Source organism: Neoarius graeffei, chromosome 17, assembly GCF_027579695.1.
Source record: "Neoarius graeffei isolate fNeoGra1 chromosome 17, fNeoGra1.pri, whole genome shotgun sequence".
Lineage (NCBI taxonomy): Eukaryota > Metazoa > Chordata > Actinopteri > Siluriformes > Ariidae > Neoarius > Neoarius graeffei.
In genome coordinates, this window is record NC_083585.1 from 54,052,066 (window position 1) to 54,074,405 (window position 22,340).

At 42.1% G+C, this 22,340-nt stretch overlaps 1 protein-coding gene across 2 annotated transcripts in view; it reads right to left on the minus strand.

Moving 5' to 3' along the window:
- stard13b (StAR related lipid transfer domain containing 13b) overlaps positions 1-22,340 on the minus strand; it is a 269,782-nt gene that overhangs the window by 241,986 nt on the left and 5,456 nt on the right. For both annotated transcript variants that reach the window (XM_060897733.1, XM_060897732.1), the window contains exon 2: positions 7,171-8,295. In XM_060897733.1, the coding sequence (XP_060753716.1) occupies positions 7,171-8,154 (984 nt within the window). In that variant the 5' untranslated portion in view covers positions 8,155-8,295. The remainder of the gene's footprint in view (positions 1-7,170; positions 8,296-22,340) is intronic.

Consider the following 22,340-nt stretch of genomic DNA (forward strand, 5'->3'; position numbering starts at 1 on the left):
TTTTCTTTTATGTTTTTTCCCTGGTATTTCCCACACGCCTGACTGCAGGTCAGGAAGATCACCCGCGCTGCAGCACTGCAAAGCCAGAAAAAGATAGCCTGGTAACGTGTACGGATCACGTACACCAGCATCATTGATTTTCTGGTGATATCGCTTCTTACTCGCGTCATCTAGGCCTGATAAAATACTCGACAATGAGACTTCGTCATGATCAACAGTGTATCGCTCCCGGTAGTCGCCATATTTGTGACCGTCAAAATGGCGCCGGCTACTTGTTGACATGGTAACGGTCACGTGGGTCGAAAACCTCTATATAGCTGAACAGCAAATTAGACTCTGAGCATCATTTTTTTGTTCAGTTTTTAGTATAAGTTATGAATAGAGCCAAATTAGAGTGCTAGACCATCAATGCATCAGGAGTTTATTACTGAAAAAAACAAAAAAACAGGACATTGATCACATTTTTTAAGGCACCACATCACAGCCTCCACGTTCATCTGTACGTCCATTTTAAACACAGAACCACTGAGAATCATTGATGTCCTTATACAGTGGTGCTTGAAAGTTTGTGAACCCTTTAGAATTTTCTATATTTCTGCATAAATATGACCTAAAACATCATCAGATTTTCACACAAGTCCTAAAAGTAGATAAAGAGAACCCAGTTAAACAAATGAGACAAAAATATTATACTTGGTCATTTATTTATTGAGGAAAATGATCCAATATTACATATCTGTAAGGGGCAAAAGTATGTGAACCTTTGCTTTCAGTATCTGGTGTGACCCCCTTGTGCAGCAATAACTGCAACTAAACGTTTCCGGTAACTGTTGATCAGTCCTGCACACCGGCTTGGAGGAATTTTAGCCCATTCCTCTGAACAAAACAGCTTCAACTCTGGGATGTTGGTGGGTTTCCTCACATGAACTGCTCACTTCAGGTCCTTCCACAACATTTCCATTGGATTAAGGTCAGGACTTTGACTTGGCCATTCCAGAACATTAACTTTATTCTTCTTTAACCATTCTTTGGTAGAGCAACTTGTGTGCTTAGGGTCGTTGTCTTGCTGCATGACCCACCTTCTCTTGAGATTCAGTTCATGGACAGATGTCCTGACATTTTCCTTTAGAATTCACTGGTATAATTCACAATTCATTGTTCCATCAATGATGGCAAGCCGTCCTGGTCCAGATGCAGCAAAACAGGCCCAAACCATGATACTACCACCACCATGTTTCACAGATGGGATAAGGTTCTTATGCTGTAATGCAGTGGTTTCCTTTTTGCAAACATAACGCTTCTCATTTAAACCAAAATTCTATTTTGGTCTCATCCATCCACAGAACATTTTTCCAATAGCCTTCTGGCTTGTCCATGTGATCTTTAGCAAACTGCAGACAAGCAGCAATGTTCTTTTTGGAGAGCAGTGGCTTTCTCCTTGCAACTCTGCCATGCACACCATTGTTGTTCAGTGTTCTCCTGATGGTGGACTCATGAACATTAACATTAGCCAATGTGAGAGAGGCCTTCAGTTGCTTAGAAGTTACCCTGGGGTCCTTTGTGACCTCGCCGACTATTACACGCCTTGCTCTTGGAGTGATCATTGTTGGTCGACCACTCCTGGGGAGGGTAACAATGGTCTTGAATTTCCTCCATTTGTACACAATCTGTCTGACTGTGGATTGGTGGAGTCCAAACTCTTTACAGATGGTTTTGTAACCTTTTCCAGCCTGATGAGCATCAACAATGCTTTTTCTGGGGTCCTCAGAAACCTCCTTTGTTCGTGCCATGATACATTTCCACAAACATGTGTTGTGAAGATCAGACTTTGATAGATCCCTGTTCTTTAAATAAAACAGGGTGCCCACTCACACCTGATTGCCATCCCAATTGATTGAAAACACCTGACTCTAATTTCACCTTCAAATTAACTGCTAATCCGAGAGGTTCACATACTTTTGCCACTCAGAGATATGTAATATTGGATTATTTTCCTCAGTAGATAAATGACCAAGTATAATATTTTTGTCTCATTTGTTTAACTGGGTTCTCTTTATCTACTTTTAGGACTTGTGTGAAAATCTGATGATGTTTTAGGTCATATTTATTCAGAAATATAAAAAATTCTAAAGGGTTCACAAACTTTCAAGCACCACTGTATAACTTAAGCTACTTGGAATCTCTTCATCTGACCTTGTTTCTGGTTTCTGGTTGTTACTTACTTTTTTTTTTAATAAGAGTCCTCCCTAAACCCTTCATACATACCCCGCTATTCATTATCACACTGCAGTGAAAATGAGCAGGACAAGGTCACAGAGTGCTAATCATCAGGTCAGGGAAAGGGGTTGGGAAAAAGACAGACACAAATCTTGTTGCAACGAAAGGGAGTTGTAAATAGTGGACGGATTTGTGTAGGTTAGGGTTAGTGTAGTTCACTGCTCAGAACAGTCATCTGTTTTGACAGAAGGAGACGAAGGAGATGAGGGAGACAGCGACTGAATACTTTTACCGCAGAGCCTGATGTATTTACATCACAGGTACTCTCCTGAGATGTTAGTGTGTAGTTAAATAGCCTTCAGCAAAAAAGCGTGCTAATTGAAGGAATATAAATCCGTACTGGTCTGGTCTTGTGTCGGAGACTGTACACTGATATCTGATCCATCTCTTTCTTTACAGTGTTGAATTTGTTAGGTCTCTTGATAAGCCTGTGGGTACGTGGGGATTTTTTAAAATTGATTTCTGGCATTGTCGGTGTATATAATTATTATAAATCAAGCATGGAGGCATGTTTTGAGAATCAGAACTGTGCAGACATTCTGCGATGTGACTCCCGGTCACATCTTTGTAGGTTATTTAAGTTCCCAGCATGCATGAAGTGTGATTGTGTGATTCCATTGGATTTCTACTGAGTTTACACCTGACTTATTCACACAAGAAGAAAAAAAAATAAAGACAATTTCGAAAGCAAATGCAGTGTAATATGCAGACTCATATTTTGCGTGCCTGGAACACAGCTGATAAGGATTGAAACACTTGTTAAAAGAGAAAAGCAGCCATGTAGAAGGGAAAACACTTCAAAAATCATGTTCTGTACAATTTGTAAGCAAGCTAGTTAGGCTGATGTAAGCTAGCGAGCTAGCACACAATTCAAATAAAATACATACAGAGAACACAGGCGGCACGGTGGTGTAGTGGTTAGCGCTGTCGCCTCACAGCAAGAAGGTCCGGGTTCGAGCCCCGGGGCCGGCGAGGGCCTTTCTGTGCGGAGTTTGCATGTTCTCCCTGTGTCCGCGTGGGTTTCCTCCGGGTGCTCCGGTTTCCCCCACAGTCCAAAGACATGCAGGTTAGGTTAACTGGTGACTCTAAATTGAGCGTAGGTTCGAATGTGAGTGTGAATGGTTGTCTGTGTCTATGTGTCAGCCCTGTGATGACCTGGCGACTTGTCCAGGGTGTACCCCGCCTTTCGCCCGTAGTCAGCTGGGATAGGCTCCAGCTTGCCTGCGACCCTGTAGAACAGGATAAAGCAGCTAGAGATAATGAGATGAGATGAGACAGAGAACACAGAAAATGGATAATGGATATTGCTAGCTGGCGAGTTCATGGTGCAGACTCTTTGCGAACAATAATAAACCTTAAGAAAGAATCTTTTCCTCTTTAACGATTACGATAGTTTGTGTTTTAGCTAGCTTGCTAATGTTATCAAGCGAGCTCACTCTTCAGACTTTTTTTTTTTGCAAACAATAATAATCTTAGAGAGGAAAACTTTATTTTAGGAAATTGTGTCAAAAAAAAAAAAACACTTCAGGAACATGTCTGGTGCAATTTTCCAGCTGAGCCAATGGCCACAAGATAGCTGGCTAATATTTGCTAGTAATTAATAATGGAAATATGAAATATTAGTATTTTTGTTTGTAGAGTTAATCGAGAGCGGCACAGTAGTGTAGTGGTTAGCACTGTTACCGCACAGCAAGAAGGACCGGGTTCGAGCCCAGTGGCTGGCGAGAGCCTTTTCTGTGTGGAGTTTGCATGTTCTCCCCGTGTCTGCATGGGTTTCCTCCGGGTGCTCCAGTTTCCCCCACAGTCCAAAGACATGCAGGTTGGGCTAATTGGTGGCTCTAAATTGACCGTAGGTGTGAATGGTTGTTTGTCTCTGTGTCGGCCCTGTGATGACCTGGCGACTTGTCCAGGGTGTACCCCGCCTGTCACCCATAGTCAGCTGGGATAGGCTCCAGCTCGCCTGCGACCCTGTAGAACAGGATAAGTGGCTACAGATAATGGATGGAGTTAATCGAGTTTTGTTTTGCTCTTTTAAATACCTAGCTAAAATTAAAGCTGGCTAGCTCACACCGCAAACTCTTTGCTAAAAATAATAAACCTGAATCCTTTGCCCTTTAAAATAAGTTTCTTTTTTTTTTAAGCAAGCTAGAAAATGCTCGCTCACACTGTAGTCTGTGATAACAGTAATAATCTGTTTGGAAATTACCACAGAGAAAAAAAAATACAAAGAACCATGTCCACTGTAATTTGTGAGGTTCATACTGAATAGGTGACAGCAAGGTAGCTGGCTAAGACAATATTAGCTTGTAAGCACCACGGGCGATTGCTCTAAGACAACGAGGGAGGCTCACTCCTCTAAAAATGACGAACATCGTGTAGGATGAATTGCGCTAGGCTTATGTTATAGCTGACCTTATAACATTGCTATTTCAGATCCAGAATCATAGAAATATATGTGCTCAACCCAACTACAGTGCGAAATCATTCCCTTATAACTTTAATGTGTGCGTGAGTTTTTCCCCCTCATGACAGCACGATGCAGCGCAGCCTCAGTGGACTTCTATGGCATTTGGGAGCTATGCGCTTTCAATCTCATAATGCAAGACGATTATTGGACAAATACTGCGAAAACGCCCGCCCACGGAGTCTCATGGACTCCCAGCCTCAGTGGACTTCAATGGCATTTGGGAGCTATGCGCTTTCAATATCAAAATGCAAGACGGTTATTGGACAAATACTGTGAAAACGCCCGCCCACGGACTCCCAGCCTCACAGTGGGAGGGACATGGCAGTTTCCGCAAAGAGACTGGTGATTGGTGAAAGCGGCCGGATATTTTCTTTGATTGACAGCTCGTTTCAAATATAGACAGGCAGCGGTGAATCTCAGTTCAGTCCCATGCGGATTCGCAAGTGCTGTGTTGTATTGTAAGAGATCAGCTTACATTTCGATTTCATTCATTACATACGGTTTCTACCAGCTTTTTTAGTTTGTATATATTTTCATTGTAAATAAAGTGTAAATATAGTGTTGTCAAGTTTGCTATCTTAGTTCCAGAAATTTCGTTTATTTGAGTGACTGAACTTGAACTTGAGGGGGCTAGTCAGCTAGCAAGAAAGCTGCGCATGGATGCCAAGCATTGCTGATTTAATTTTGGCGAAGCCATTTCCCAGTCTTCCTTTCGAGGAAAAAATTAAAATTAAAGAGCAGGGTAGACCAACGCCTCAAATTGACTTGGTGAAAAAGGTAGGGAATAATACTTGTTCCTTTCAGCTCTCCTGGTATGAGAAAGTGAATTGGCTAACAGCAAGTGACCCACATCAACAACAGTAAATAGGCTACTTTAGTAATATGTCATGGATGGACCAAAAATATAGAATCTATTTAAAATGTTTATGCTGAGTATATTATATTGGAATATATATTTCTCTGGATATGAATTAAACACAGCTACAATTTGGAAAACATTTTTAAACAAAAACACAGCCGAGAACATTTCACACTACAGACCTGGATTAAAAGTGAAGGGTTATCAAAATTGTCAATAAAACATTTCTCAGTCAAAATAAGTAAAATATAGGGAAAGTGTCATTGAATGAAATGTGTGGCACCCAGCTCTACTGCTGAGGTTCCTGACAAAGAGCTGCTTTCAATAATGATCAATTTTTAAACAATATGCCACAATTTTAAAATATAAAATGTTAAAATATACCCCCCCCAACACCACCATCATGTATATTGGACAGTAGGCTAATGGGCCAAAAGAACCTGTTATTTCACAGTTTGTGACGCTGCCAACAATCAGCCAGATCAGAGGCAAGAGTATGGGCAAAATTGATGTTTTTTCTTTTAAAATCTGGAAATATCTTAACCGACCAGCCTCCCCTGTTTGAAAGACTACCAGCCGCCACTGGTAAGCACCCATATATACTCTCACTGGCCACTTTATTAGGAATGCCCACCCACTTGCTGCTTTCTGCAGTTCTCTAATCAGCCAATCCACTGACAGCAGCACAATGCATAAAATTATACAGACACAAATCAGGAGCTTCGGTTAATGTTCACTTCAAACATCAGAACAGGAAAATGTGTGATTTTTGTGACTTTCCCCTGTCGCATGGGTGTTGGTTTGAGCCAGATGGACTGGTTTGTGTATTTCAGAAACTGCTGATCTCCTGGGATTTTCACACACAACAGTCTCGAGAGTTTACACAGACAAAATGGTGCGAGAAACAAAAAACATTGAGTGAGCGGCAGTTCTGTGGGTGGAAACAAACGTCTTGTTGATAAGAAAGGTCAGAGGAAAATGGCCAGATTGGTTCGAGCTGCCAGGAAGGATATAGTAACTCATAGCAACTCTTTACAACTGTGGTGAGCAGAAAAGCATCTCAGCATGCAACAGCAGAAGAACACATTGGGTTCCACTCCTGCAGCCAAGAACAGGAATCTTAGAATCAAGAAAAATTCCTATTAAAGCAGCCGGTGAGTGTACGGTACATCGAACACAAATAATGTACAGTGGAAATATACACACCAGTAGCATGTACATGTGAGTTTTGTTCTCCAGACTGCCCTTTATCTAACTTGCTAGCTTAGTTACCTGGCTAGTTATTGCTAAAGTCTCTCTGCTAGCAACAATATTTGTAGAAAGAGTTACATGACAGTAAAATTACTATAAACATGAAAGTAAAAACCTAATATTACCCAGCTAGCTCATTTTGCATACTCTGTGCTAACTATAGACATGAGGCATGGAGAGGCTTCAAACCTTTTTTTTGCCCTACTGTACATGGAATTCATATGTATATATTTAAATGAAAAATGCTACTCAGCATCCTCATGACCCCAGCTACATCCTAAAATCCCATACGTGGTACATAGATCATTGCATTTACCTCCCTGCTGCTGTTCTCCTCTTCTGCCTCATAGCCAGTGGAGGTATGGAACTTTACATCGGTGTCCAGTTCTCCATCTCCATTACGTCCTCCTCCTCCTCCTCTTCCTTCGCTAGTTCCTTTCCTTCGAGCAGCTATCCTATGTCGAGAGCCAGGAAGGATCTCCTTGATGGGAGTCATCTCTGTAAAGACATCATCCTCCTCATCCTCTTCAAAAGAAGACTCACCACAATCAGAGCTCTCATGAACCCCTTGGCTGACACCTGATGTACAGTCATAATCTGCAAAAGTGATAGAACTGGGCTTGTGTTTGATGATTCGGGGACGTTCAGCTCCTCTGTTGGACATGGAAGGAACAGGAAAGGGTTTGGGAGATGTGGTGGATCTCTCTGGGAATGGAACAAGGGGCGGGCAGGGGGACGTGCAGTGTAACTTGGAGGTTGCGACATTTTTGGATGGAGCAACTGTGTCTCTACGATGGCTGTTTTCTATTTGAACATCTGAGGCAAACGGGTTGTGGTTGTCCTCTGGTGACGGGCAGTTTAATCGGTAGCATCCATTTAGATCATGTTCGGATTCACTTCCCACTTTCCGTCCATCTTGACTCTCAAACGCCTTCACAATTACAGAAGTTCTAGTTTCATTGACATATTCCTGTGTTGGCTTGGGAAGATCTGGAGTAGATCCCATTTTCACATTGTTATCTTGTGAAGCACAGATTTGTCCTGGTGGAAGAGAATAAATATTACCAGTGCTTTGGTTTAATGAGGAGCATCGTTTTGTCTCTGCAGTTTGGCAGGACCACTTCTTTCCACAAATATCATTTTCCTGAGACACAGCATTAACACTAGTGTTCTTCAAGGGCTCACGTCCATCCCCATTCATATCCATTTCAGCCTTCTGTACTGAAAAGGTCATTTTGGTGGGTGGTGTCATTGACGAGGTTGGTTGTCCCTCCTGCATGACCATGGACAAAGCCTCCATCACTCATTCGATAGTCCAGCACTAGTCACAAGGTATATCCAGAAGAATCTTAGTTGGAAGCCAAGTCCTGGTTTGTTTAGCATGTTTAAACATCTGGACAATGCCGGTCCTCAAAATGTGAAAATGTCAGTGGAGGTTCAGCTGTAATAATAATAAAAAACAAGAACAACAAAGAAAAATCACTATAAAAGTGACTATAAGGGAATATTCCTCTGTAACTTGTTTTAATGTATCTAGATACAAGGCACTTTACCAACAAACCCTGGAGAGCAGGGGTGCATAACTTCATCTCATCTCATTATTTCTAGCCGCTTTATCCTTCTACAGGGTCGCAGGCAAGCTGGAGCCTATCCCAGCTGACTACGGGTGAAAGGCGGGGTACACCCTGGACAAGTCGCCAGGTCATCACAGGGCTGACACATAGACACAGACAACCATTCACACTCACATTCACACCTATGGTCAATTTAGAGTCACCAGTTAACCTAACCTGCATGTCTTTGGACTGTGGGGGAAACCGGAGCACCCGGAGGAAACCCACGCGGACACGGGGAGAACATGCAAACTCCGCACAGAAAGGCCCTCGCCGGCCACGGGGCTCGAACCCAGACCTTCTTGCTGTGAGGCGACAGCGCTAACCACTACACCACCGTGCCGCCTGCATAACTTCAAATATACCAAATTCAGTCCATGAAGGCCTTGCTAATTTGCTTAATTAGATGTGTTAAAGGCAGGGTTGGAGAAACCAGCAAGAGTAAATTAGATTTTGAACATCGTCGTGGTCCTCAGTGCTGAACCCGATCCAGGCTTGAGACAAACCATGTTTGGTTGACTTGGCCAGAATTGCAACAGTAGGGTGGCCAGTTCCTTTCTGCACACACACACACACACACACACACACACACACACACACCTATGGGCAATTTAGAGTAGCCAGTTATCCTAACCTGGATGTCTTTGAGGGAAACCGGAGCACCTGGAGGAAACCCACACAGACACTAGGAGAACATGCAAACTCCACACAGAAAGGCCCCCCCATCAGCTACTGGGCTCAAACCCAGAACCTTCTTGCTGTGAGGTGACAGTGCTAACCACTACACCACCGCACCACCCAAATTTTGAACATATCCAACTGAAAAAACCCAACCCCCTCCTTCAGCTCTCCCTCCAAAGCCAATCCTTCAAAACACATGAACAAGCACTGCCTGATTACTGATGGAGGACAAGTCCACGAGAGAGAAAGCGTGTTGGGGTAGTAGAGGGGGGCATAGCATGTCGTTATCATATCCAACCACTTCATGTCTCATTCACAAATAAGAAACACCTAACATGATCATAATGAATGTAAACAACAAACATGGCTATTGTGAGTACTCACAGCTGCCGTCTAGCTCTATAGCTTTAACAATATGCCTGCCTAGCCTTGTGGATGACTTGTGGACAGAATGTGTGCAGGCAGGTAGGTAGGTAGGTAGGTAGGTAGGTAGACAGGTATGCCAGAAGGGCTATTTACAGCCCTGCAACTGCCAAAGATGCTGGATTTTTTTTCTTTTTATTATCAGAGCATTTGAATTATTCACTGCTGTCAGGATGTAAAGATAATTTCAAAAAATATAACAAAAACATCCTTGCAAAAATACTAACCCTGCCTTTAAATGAAATAGAATTTCACAGACATAACCCTAACATAACCCAAATATTTATACAATACTGTGCAAAACTCTTAGGCACCCTATTTTTTTATTTTTTCATACAAACTTTGTTCTAGATGTCTATTTTATGACTTCTACTTGAGGGCGGCACGGTGGTGTAGTGGTTAGCGCTGTCGCCTCATGGCAAGAAGGTTCTGGGTTTGAGCCCAGCAGCCAACGAGGGCCTTTCTGTGCGGAGTTTGCATGTTCTCCCCGTGTCCGCGTGGGTTTCTTCCGGGTGCTCTGGTTTCCCCCACAGTCCAAAGACATGCAGGTTAGGTTCACTGGTGACTCTAAATTGACCGTAGGTGTGAATGTGAGTGTGAATGGTTGTCTGTGTCTATGTGTCAGCCCTGTGATGATCTGGTGACTTGTCCAGGGTGTACCCCGCCTTTCGCCCGTAGTCAGCTGGGATAGGCTCCAGCTTGCCTGCAACCCTGCACAGGATAAACGGCTACAGAGGATGGATGGATGGCTGGATGGATGGATGGACTTCTACATTATCGAGTCGGTACAAAAACATTTTAGAGTCCAAATGTTTGTTTTCCAACACAAAATTAAATGTTACAGAAAAAAAATTGTATTGCACGTTTCAGCTTAAAAAAGAAAACACAATGAAAGCTACTGGGTTTTGGTGCCAAATGAAGACGTGAGTGTGACAGTCAAAGTGTCCAGAAGAACTGTGGCTGGTTCTGGAAGATGCTCAGTAAAACCTACAGCTCATTTCTGCAAAAAACTGCACTCACTGGACCTCAGACTACTATTTTTTTTTTTTTAAAGCAAAGGGTCGTATCACACCAAATATTGACTTAGTTTGTTTCTTTTATTATGGCTTACTGACTACTGTTTATAAGTGGGTTTTTTTAGTATTGAAATATTTCATTTCATTATTTTTTAAGACATTTTTGGCCTTCAGCATTTCTTTACATATGCCTAAGACTTTTGCACAGGACTGTAGATTAGTTCTTGAGGTTTGGATTAAACCCATTCAATTCAAATATCCAGTTAAATACTCGAATAGGTACAAGAACTCAACATAATAATATAATGAACTATGATAGTAATGGATTGTGGGGCCCTAATACACTGTAATAATGGGGGGGGGGGACAAAAACAGATTGACCGACTCTGTTTCATGGACCCACTTTGATAACCAGTGCTTTAGAGGAACCCTAGATCAGGTACCATTAAGGGTGGTGTTTGTGCCTTTTATGACAACTGGCATCGACCTGCACAGGGATTTATGCTTATTCCAAAATGTTATCTGCTATAAAGACTGTCTTTAACAAATTTAACATAACGTTCACTTAACATCTGAATCACGTGAGTTTACTTGACAGAATGTAGTATTATGAATCTACATGACAACTGACTTTGTACGTTGCTCAGTGTGATTCTATTACATCAGAGGTGCATAATGACGCTAATTATACACTGATTCTCAAACCAAACTTGCTCAAACTTTTACAGTATAATGGCATTGCGATAAATATTCATCAGCAGAAATTTCAAAATATAGCAGGTTTTCATGTTGATGAAACACATGTCCAGTCACCAGTCACATCACCATCACATGACATAAAAAATACACAGAGTCAGGAATCATGACACACTGATGTTAATTGGCTTATAAACAACCTTATTCCAACAAAAACCCCGTCACTTGGCTCCGGTGTTATGTCAACGTGACAAAAGGCTAACACTTGGCTTTACAAATGTTTATACAGGTGTCATGTAGCCCCAGGAGCACCATCATTAAGTGTTAGTGGATATTTTGTTAACACCTTCTGGAAAGGTTACATCTACCAAACTACGAATACATCCATAATGTGTTATAATGCATTCAATGGCATTATATTATATGCACATGAATGTTTTACTGGGAAATACGGCACTCGTATTTTTCATACGAGCTCCATCCGAGACATGAAGAACCAAAACAGTGACATAAATCTCTATATGTCAGTCATGAGGAAATCGCTGAATTGTTTTGATAAATTTGGATACTTTTTGTTTGTGAATGCGTCAATATAATAAAAAGAAAATCACATGCTGGCTTGAAGATATGAAGCTTATCTTCTCATGTTGAAAAACTTGCATTTTTCATACGAAATATATCATGGATTTGAAGATGAGTTCAGTATCATGCTAGCTGAATGGAATATATCTGATATACCATGAAAAAAGCCAGCCAATATTATTATTATTATTATTATTATTATTATTATTATACATACACATTCCTTTCAGGTGTTCAACACGTCTTTCTCTTTCAAAATTCTCTCAAAATCTTCCGTATTTAACGAAGCAAACCTGGTGGCCATGTTTGTTTACAAATTGTCACAGTCGCTCATTAGTGCGGAAGTTTTACGTCTCCGACGTCTGACGTCATGTTGTCTTGACAACCATGCAATATCAGAAACCATATTCAACGCTCATTCTCCATTGGGTAGAATGAAGTAATACACGTCGGATAAGCGATATGCTAACAGTACTGCATGCTATCGAACCAAATCAATGAAACCTGCTAGAAGGGAATAGAACACATTTTTATTCCATTGAAAAAGTGTCCTGTATGTATAATAATTCCCGATATTTCACTCCGATGACGTCACTCCCAGTGTTTTCCCACTGACTGGACGTGCATTGTCAAAATGGCGAACCGGTTCAAAATTAAAATTCTTTTGATTAACTTGCGTATTTTTGTGTGTGGATGTGTCCATATAATATAAAGAACATTACACGGTGGCACGAAGATATGGAGTTTATCTTCTCATGTTGAAAAATATATCACTAGTTTGCTTCGCTCACTCATGAAATACACATTCATCACTTGAACATAAACTTCATATATTTGCGCCACCATGTAACATCCTCCATGTCTACATCTACAACTTAATATGTATATAACATGCACTACACTTCATAGCAAAAGTTATTCGTCATTATGAATTCTTAAAGGTCCCATGGCATGAAATTTTCACTTTCTGAGGTTTTTTAACGTTAAAATGAGTTCCTCTGACCTTCTTAAGTCAACCCAGTGGCTAGAAATGTCAATGTGTAAACCAAACTATGTTCACCCTTTGTCAACATTTGAGAATGGCGCGTCAAAATGGCGCGTTGATAGGCTCTTCCCTTTACTACGTCAGCAAGGGAGATGATCCCCACGCCCCCCCCTCTGGATTCCCACCCACTGTATGGATTGCCCACCCAGCTCAAAAGTTGCCACCATAGATAAGTCACTTCAATTTTGTAGTGAGGAGACCATAGAGGACACAACAACATGGCGCCACCTAAGCGAGCGAAACATTGAAATTGCGCTGTACATGGATGTGACAACACAGAAAGGAGTCTGTTTTTACTGCCGACGGGAGAGCCCCTGAAGACGCAGTGGCTTAATTTTATTTACTCCAATAATACGCCGTCGAGTCTACCTAAGACGGTGTATGTTTGTCGGAAGCATTTTCCTGATGAATGTTTCCACAACTTGGGACAGTACAGGGCAGGTTTTGCACATCAACTGTCACTGAAGCCTGGGTCCGTACCAAGCATCCCTGCCGCATCAGCCACAAACACCGAACAAGTAAGTGTATAACTGTTAAGTCGTTTTGCCGTGTTTTAAAATCGGTGCGTTAGCCTTACAATGGCTACATTAGCTGTGCAGCTAACCGCTTCCTGCAGTTAGCCAGGTACTCTGCACTACAAAACCAAAAAGCATGCAGCATGCTCTGTTAAACTGAGTTTAGTCTGGAAATTGTAACTTATGAGCTTATGTTTGACTATTGCTCCGCAATGCATGTCTTCTGTTGGATAAGCGATATGTTGCTGTAGTTGCTGCTTCTATCCTCTTTGGTTATGGAGTGCGTGTTCAAGCCTAGGGTATGCATGCCCGCAGCTTGGTCAAGCCCCTCCCCCTCCCCCCATGGCCCACCCCCACCCTCTACCCTTCCCCGCCTCCATGCTTCTCATTAGCAAAACGACGCACTGGGAAAAGGGCTGAAATGGGGCTTTCTCCCAGGAGGCTATATCTACGTGCCGAGGGTTCAATTCGAGAAAGGCTGCGGATATAACATCCGGAAACCTCCACGAGCCCATTTAAAGCATCAACAAACCACCATGCCATGGGTCCTTTAACATAATGCATTATACGTGGTATTTGGAACACAATATATGATGAATATCAAACAAACTCAACCTCAGTTTCCACAGTGCATTATATCACAAATACAACTTGTAAGGTATTATAATTGGGTTATAATATTATACATCTGTCATTAATCTACAGCTATAAATTAAACATTAATAATACTTATATGAATAAAATCATGGCAGGCCTCAGGGGGTTTATAACATCATGCACTAAACAATCTGAGGTTCTCTGTTAGTGGTTGATACAAGTCTACTGTTAAGACATTATAGTGTATTAACCTTGCTGTAAAGTTTAGTGCATTTTCCTAAGTAATTATAACAATGTGTAAAATGCCTTAGAAATACAGTAGGTCATAACATAAACTAATATTTCACTGGACAGCCTTTAGCTTTGATTACAGCACACATATTCTGTGGCATGGTTTCAGCAACCTTATGCACCATCACAACATTTATTTCAATCCATCCATTCATTATCTGTAGCCGCTTATCTTGTGCAGGGTCGCAGGCCAGCTGGAGCCTATCCCAGCTGACTACGGGTGAGAGGCAGGGTACACCCTGGACAAGTTACCAGATCATCGCAGGGCTGACACATAGAGACAAACAACCATTCACACTCACATTCACACCTACGGTCAATTTAGAGCCACCAGTTAACCTAACCTGCATGTCTTTGGACTGTAGGGGAACTGGAGTACCCGGAGGAAACCCACGCGGACATGGGGAGAACATGCAAACTCCGCACAGAAAGGCCCTCGTCAGCCACTGGGCTCGAACCCAGAACCTTCTTGCTGTGAGGCAACAGTGCTAACTACTACACCACCGTGCTGCCCATTTCCATCCAGTGTTGCACTGATTTTCACCAAGGTCTTGTCTTGCCAACTGGAGAGTCAAATCAGCCTGTAAAGTCTTCTTCAGCATCCCAGTGGGGTTAAGGTTGGGACTCTGTGGTGGTCAATTCATGTATGAAAATGATTCCTGAATCACTCTCTCAATTTGAGCCATCAGGGAAGAAAAAAAAAATCCACTGATGTGATAATAACCTGGTCATTCAGTACATTCAGGTCATCAGCTGACTTCATTTTATTGCCCCATAACGTTGCTGAGCCTCGACCTGAGCAACTGAAGCAACCCCAGATCATAACACTCCCTCCAGAGGCTTGTCCAGTGGCCACTATGCATGATGGGCGCATCGCTTCATGAGCTTCCTTTCTTACCCTGACACGCCCATCACTCAGGAATAGAGTCAATTCGGACTCATCAGACCACATGACCTTTTGGCCCGGCAGTGTATTGTGAATGTATTCACAGGTTATTATACATTTCATGTTCTGATTATATTTCACAAGCCTACAATATCAGCTTTTTCATCAGTGATATGCTTCATTCAAAGCACTGATAACAAAATGCATTCGATATGGCTTGTTTGAATTTGCGGAAAATGTGAAGCATTTGACATGCTTATGAAACCATGAAGGAATTTAGTTCCACTAGTGCAAAAATAATGCTTGGAATATTTCAGAAAATTTTAGGGAAATTAAAAAGAAGAAACGCTGTAGTGGTTAGGTGTGTGCCTTGTAGCCCTCATATGCTGTCATCGTGCCTTATAAATGCATTGTAACATGTTCAGGTATCTCATCTCATCATCTCTAGCCGCTTTATCCTGTTCTACAGGGTCGCAGGCAAGCTGGAGCCTATCCCAGCTGACTACGGGCGAAAGGCGGGGTACACCCTGGACAAGTCGCCAGGTCATCACAGGGCTGACACATAGACACAGACAACCATTCACACTCACATTCACACCTACGGTCAATTTAGAGTCACCAGTTAACCTAACCTGCATGTCTTTGGACTGTGGGGGAAACCGGAGCACCCGGAGGAAACCCACGCGGACACGGGGAGAACATGCAAACTCCACACAGAAAGGCCCTCGCCGGCCCCGGGGCTCGAACCCAGGACCTTCTTGCTGTGAGGCGACAGTGCTAACCACTACACCACCGTGCCGCCCCATGAACATATTCTCTATTCCCAAAAATAACCAAATGTTAATCATTTCGCATTGCCAATGATGTGCTTCATGTAGGGCAAAATGTATTGGACACACATTGTTAGAAAGTTTAGTGAAGATATTTTACTATTGTAAGAATAATGTAGGAATATTTCAATTAATGTAATATATATTGAACAGTTATTCCACAAAATTGAGTCGCACATGAGCCGATAGGCGATAAGCCATGCACGACGAGATTGAGTGGAATAACTGTTTTATTATATCTACATTCACTGGATTTTGAGAAACAGTATTTTTATTTTTATTTTTTGCAACTTTGAGTAAACAAACTGGCAAAATGACTGTGAAAAATGCTACAATAATACAACCCCGATCCCAAAAAAGTTGGGACAAAGTACAAATTGTAAAGAAAAACGGAATGCAATAATGTGGAAGTTTCAAAATTTCATATTTTATTCAGAATAAAACATAGATGACATATCAAATGTTTAAAGTGAGAAAATGTATCATTTAAAGAGAAAAATTAGGTGATTTTAAATTTCATGACAACAACACATCTCAAAAAAGTTGGGACAAGGCCATGTTTCCCACTGTGAGACATCCCCTTTTCTCTTTACAACAGTCTGTAAACGTCTGGGGACTGAGGAGACAAGTTGCTCAAGTTTAGGGATAGGAATGTTAACCTATTCTTGTCTAATGTAGGATTCTAGTTGCTCAACTGTCATAGGTCTTTTTTGTCGTATCTTCCGTTTTATGATGCGCCAAATGTTTTCTATGGGTGAAAGATCTGGACTGCAGGCTGGCCAGTTCAGTACCCGGACCCTTCTTCTACGCAGCCATGATGCTGTAATTGATGCAGTATGTGGTTTGGCATTGTCATGTTGGAAAATGCAAGGTCTTCCCTGAAAGAGACGTCGTCTGGATGGGAGCATATGTTGCTCTAGAACCTGGATATACCTTTCAGCATTGATGGCGTTTTTCCAGATGTGTAAGCTGCCCATGCCACACGCACTAATGCAACCCCATACCATCAGAGATGCAGGCTTCTGAACTGAGCGCTCATAACAACTTGGGTCGTCCTTCTCCTCTTTAGTCCGAATGACACGGCGTCCCTGATTTCCATAAAGAACTTCAAATTTTGATTCATCTGACCACAGAACAGTTTTCCACTTTGCCACAGTCCATTTTAAATGAGCCTTGGCCCAGAGAAGACGTCTGCGCTTCTGGATCATGTTTAGATACGGCTTCTTCTTTGAACTATAGAGTTTTAGTTGGCAACAGCGGATGGCAAGGTGAATTGCGTTCACAGATAATGTTCTCTGGAAATATTCCTGAGCCCATTTTGTGATTTCCAATACAGAAGCATTCCTGTATGTGATGCAGTACCGTCTAAGGGCCCGAAGATCACGGGCACCCAGTATGGTTTTCCGGCCTTGACCTTTACGCACAGAGATTCTTCCAGATTCTCTGAATCTTTTGATGATATTATGCACTGTAGATGATGATATGTTCAAACTCTTTGCAATTTTACACTGTCGAACTCCTTTCTGATATTGCTCCACTATTTGTCGGCGCAGAATTAGGGGGATTGGTGATCCTCTTCCCATCTTTACTTCTGAGAGACGCTGCCATTCCAAGATGCTCTTTTTATACCCAGTCATGTTAATGACCTATTGCCAATTGACCTAATGAGTTGCAATTTGGTCCTCCAGCTGTTTCTTTTTTGTACCTTTAACTTTTCCAGCCTCTTATTGCCCCCGTCCCAACTTTTTTGAGATGTGTTGCTGTCATGAAATTTCAAATGAGCCAATATTTGGCATGAAATTTCAAAATGTCTCACTTTCGACATTTGATATGTTGTCTATGTTCTATTGTGAATACAATATCAGTTTTTGAGATTTGTAAATTATTGCATTCCGTTTTTATTTACAATTTGTACTTGGTCCCAACTTTTTTGGAATCGGGGTTGTAATTCTTGAAAAATAAAAAAGATACATTCTTACCATCAAATTCCATATTTTGTTGCTTTTTTTGGGGGGGGGGTTATTTTGGAGTAGAGTTTTTATTTCGTCCTCGGTTGGTTTAGTAACACGCTCCGCCATTTTATTTTTCTCTACTCACGGTATATGAGCTGATATGCTAGTAGTAGAGTAGCCAATCAGAGCACGCGATTGCTCATATCCAGTGAATGTGGATGGAATATATTCTATAAAGTGTTAGGTACACGTAAAGAAATGCTGTAGACATGTAAAGAAATGCATCCCCCCTCCTCCCCATTGTTACAGTGTATTAGGGCCCCACAAGCCATTATTATCATAATACATTATATTTATTATTGAGTTCTTATAGCTATTCTAGTATTTGACTGGATATTTGAACTGAGGGGCGGCACGGTGGTGTAGTGGTTAGCGCTGTCGCCTCACAGTAAGAAGGTCCTGGGTTCGAGCCCCGGGGCCGGCGAGGGCCTTTCTGTGCGGAGTTTGCATGTTCTCCCCGTGTCCGCGTGGGTTTCCTCCGGGTGCTCCGGTTTCCCCCACAGTCCAAAGACATGCAGGTTAGGTTAACTGGTGACTCTAAATTGACCGTAGGTGTGAATGTGAGTGTGAATGGTTGTCTGTGTCTATGTGTCAGCCCTGTGATGACCTGGCGACTTGTCCAGGGTGTACCCCGCCTTTCGCCCATAGTCAGCTGGGATGGGCTCCAACTTGCCTGCGACCCTGTAGAGGGATGAAGCGGCTAGAGATAATGAGATGAGATGAGATTTGAACTGAATGGGTTTAATCCAAACCTCAATAAAACCCCCAAAAATGTGGACTGTAAATAATGTGAACGTAACATGTTTATCATCAGAAATTTCAGGAATAAAAGCTCCACAGCTCCAATAAATCAACGAAAATATAAATGTAATAATGTAAAAATATAATGTAATAATGTAATAATGTAAATGTAATAATGTAAAAATATAAATTTAAATACGTTTCAATAATGAACCTAATATACAGTAGTATGCAAAAGTCTGAGGCACATGTAAAGAAATGCTGGAGACCAAAAATGGCTTAAAAAATAATGAAATGAAATGTTTCAACATTAAAAAAAATACTATAAACAGTAATCAGTAAGCCATAATAAATGAAACAAAGTCAATATTTGGTGTGAAACGACCTTTTGTTTAAAAAAAAAAAAAAGTAGTCGTCTGAGGTCCAGTGAGTGCAGTTTTATGCGGAAATGAGCTGTAGGTTTTACTGAGCATCTTACAGAACCAGCCCCAGTTCTTCTGGACACTTTGACTGTCACACTCGCTTCTTCATTTTGCACCAAAACCCAGCAGCCTTCATTATGTTTTCTTTTTTCATCTGAAACGTGCTCAGTTATGTAATACACTGCTCAGATACAAACTTTTTTTTTCTGTAACATTTAATTTTGTGCTCGAAAACGAACGTTTGGACTCTAAAATGTTTTTGTAATGTTTTGACTCGATAATGTAGAAGTCATCAAATAGAAATCGATCACAAAGTTTGTGTGAAAAAAATAGGATGCCTTAGACTTTTGCACAGCATTGTATATCTATGATTGTGTTTATAGCCATGAGTGAGAGATCTACAGAGGGGGGAAGAGAGAAAATCTCTGAACATCTGTCTGCAACTGCAGTGTTCAAGTCTGGATCTGTTTCAGGCACGATGGCTGTGACATCATCGGCGTGAGGAATCCAGCATCTCTTCCCCCACTGGTTGATTTACAACACATCAGTCCATTCATCAGAGCAGCGAAAGGGCACTGGCCAAGCTGTGGCTAGCAGGCTGACTAACCCTCTCATTACGGCTTTACGCCAACCAAACGCATGTATTCATCCATAAGAGAAGCGACACTGGTAGGAAGGAAGGTGCATTCCTTTCTGACACCTCAGCTAAAGTGTGTCATGTGTGCAGCTCTGGGACAAATAGGAGGACGCTTTTCCTCAAGGGGATGAGAAGATCAGGATCAGCCACAGCTATATAATAATTGGTTGTTGATGCCTGAAGGAGAACTGACTTGTTTGTCGTACACCTGCCTACATATGGTACTGTATACGGTAGGCGGTTGCTGCTTTCTCCATAATGACCATTTGTTATAAAAGAGCTGCAAGTGAGCATGTGAAGAGTTTAATCCAAAGAACTGCATCAGGCCAGGAAAGGTTAAAGGAGAACTGAAGGCAAATTTTTTATTATCAAAATTCTATTTCTCTCATTTTATTAAATATCGGAATGCATTTTTGATCGCTATTTTGTCGCTGCTATAGCAAGTTATGAGTGTTTGAAATATGCTCTGTAATATATCAGTCCATATGTCAAAGCAATGGCTGTAAACGAGATTCGTCGAGACCTGTGCGAGACATCGTAGGACGGAAGTAAAACGTACAGTGAGAATCAAAGTGACCAACGTCTGCCAACGTTGTCAAAAGACGCGCGCGGCCTCTTTCGAATGCTGACGTAATCAAGCCAGACGTTTTGTTGGTTTTGATAGCAATCAGGAAAGTTTGAAAAAACTAGGCAGTAATCGTCATTTAAACTCGTTTTTGTGCAATATTTTGTTTGGAAAACAGTTTTCAAAATGGCGGCACTGACACCTGGCTGACACTTTCACGTTTTGAAGTCTCGCACAAGTCTCATGAAGATGGTGCGGATAAGCGATGCCTGCTGTGGACCAAACGAACTAAATTCAACATGGCTAAAAACCGAATAGGCCGATAAGTATCATCTCATCTCATTATCTGTAGCCGCTTTATCCTGTTCAACAGGGTCGCAGGCAAGCTGGAGCCTATCCCAGCTGACTACGGGCGAAAGGCGGGGTACACCCTGGACAAGTCGCCAGGTCATCACAGGGCTGACACATAGACACAGACAACCATTCACACTCACATTCACACCTACGGTCAATTTAGAGTCACCAGTTAACCTAACCTGCATGTCTTTGGACTGTGGGGGAAACCAGAGCACCCGGAGGAAACCCACGCGGACACTGGGAGAACATGCAAACTCCACACAGAAAGGCCCTCGCCGGCCACGGGGCTCGAACCCGGACCTTCTTGCTGTGAGGCGACAGCGCTAACCACTACACCACTGTGCCGCCCTTAAGGCCTCTGCATGCTCTTGTGACAAGGCTTTTGCAGATAGCTTTTCGCAGACAGTTGTAATTTATCGTAGAGCGGGGAGTAATAGGCGTGCGCGATGTTATTCACCGGCACAACGCAAGGGGGCGCGAAGTCGCTAGGAGTAGTTGGTGGGTGTGGTTAGTGGAGTGTTTATCCTCCGGTTACTTATAATGACTAGAACTTTTTTTTTATAATGACTAGAACTGGAGTCGTATAGATGTACGTACTTCCTCACTTCCTCGATCAACCGCTCTTCATGCTGCTCCATCTTCACTCGTGTTTTTAAAAATGCCGGTCGTGAAAACAAAACAAACCGGGAAAGTAGGGAAGCGGAAGTGCGTGTACAGCAGATGTAGAGTGGACCAATCAGAGCCCTCTTGTCTGCAACGCTGTCTGCGAGGCTTCTGCGGTGGTCACAATTTTTGGGAGGTGCGCGCAGAGCGTCTGCGAAGGTGGGGGGGCTACGCATACGCTATCTGCGACACCATCTGCGAGGACTGGGTTGTCAGCATAAATTGGCCTTTTGGCTGATAAGTATAATATTTAATTGCAATTAGTTGCCAATACGAGTCACGATACAAGGTTACTAAAACTGAAAACGTAATTGAATAACACGTTAATTAAGAAATAAAGCAAGTTTAAAAATGACTTCAGTTCTCCTTTCAGGCAGTGTCGAATTCTCGATTCTGATTGGTCGGGAATTTTTTCACAGGTTAACACGCTTGTTCATGTTAACATTTGTTATTTAACAAAGCAAAACACATCATCAGTGATATGGTGACTTTCCCATTTTGAGACATCTATTTAACATTTATAGATTAAGTATCCAGTGTCACTCGAAAGATTCCAACAACAAAAGCTGAGAAGCATTCCGGGCCTTTCTTGGGAAGCTCATGTCCCAAACACAGAAGTCCCAAACTCAAAAGAGCTGGACTTCCGTCCTTCGAGATGGTGATCAAACGCCACCAACTGCGCTGGCTTGGTCATGTTCAAAGGATGCCAAACGAACGACTCCCCAAGCAAGTCCTCTACTCTGAACTGACTGAAGGACACAGAAAGAGAGGGGCACCCAAAAAGCACTTCAAGGACCACATCAAAAGATCTCTGATAGTGTTTAACATCGACTCGAAGAAGTCAAGTTTATTTGTATAGCGCTTTTAACAACACACACTGTCGCAAAGCAGCTTTACCGAAAATTAAAGACTTT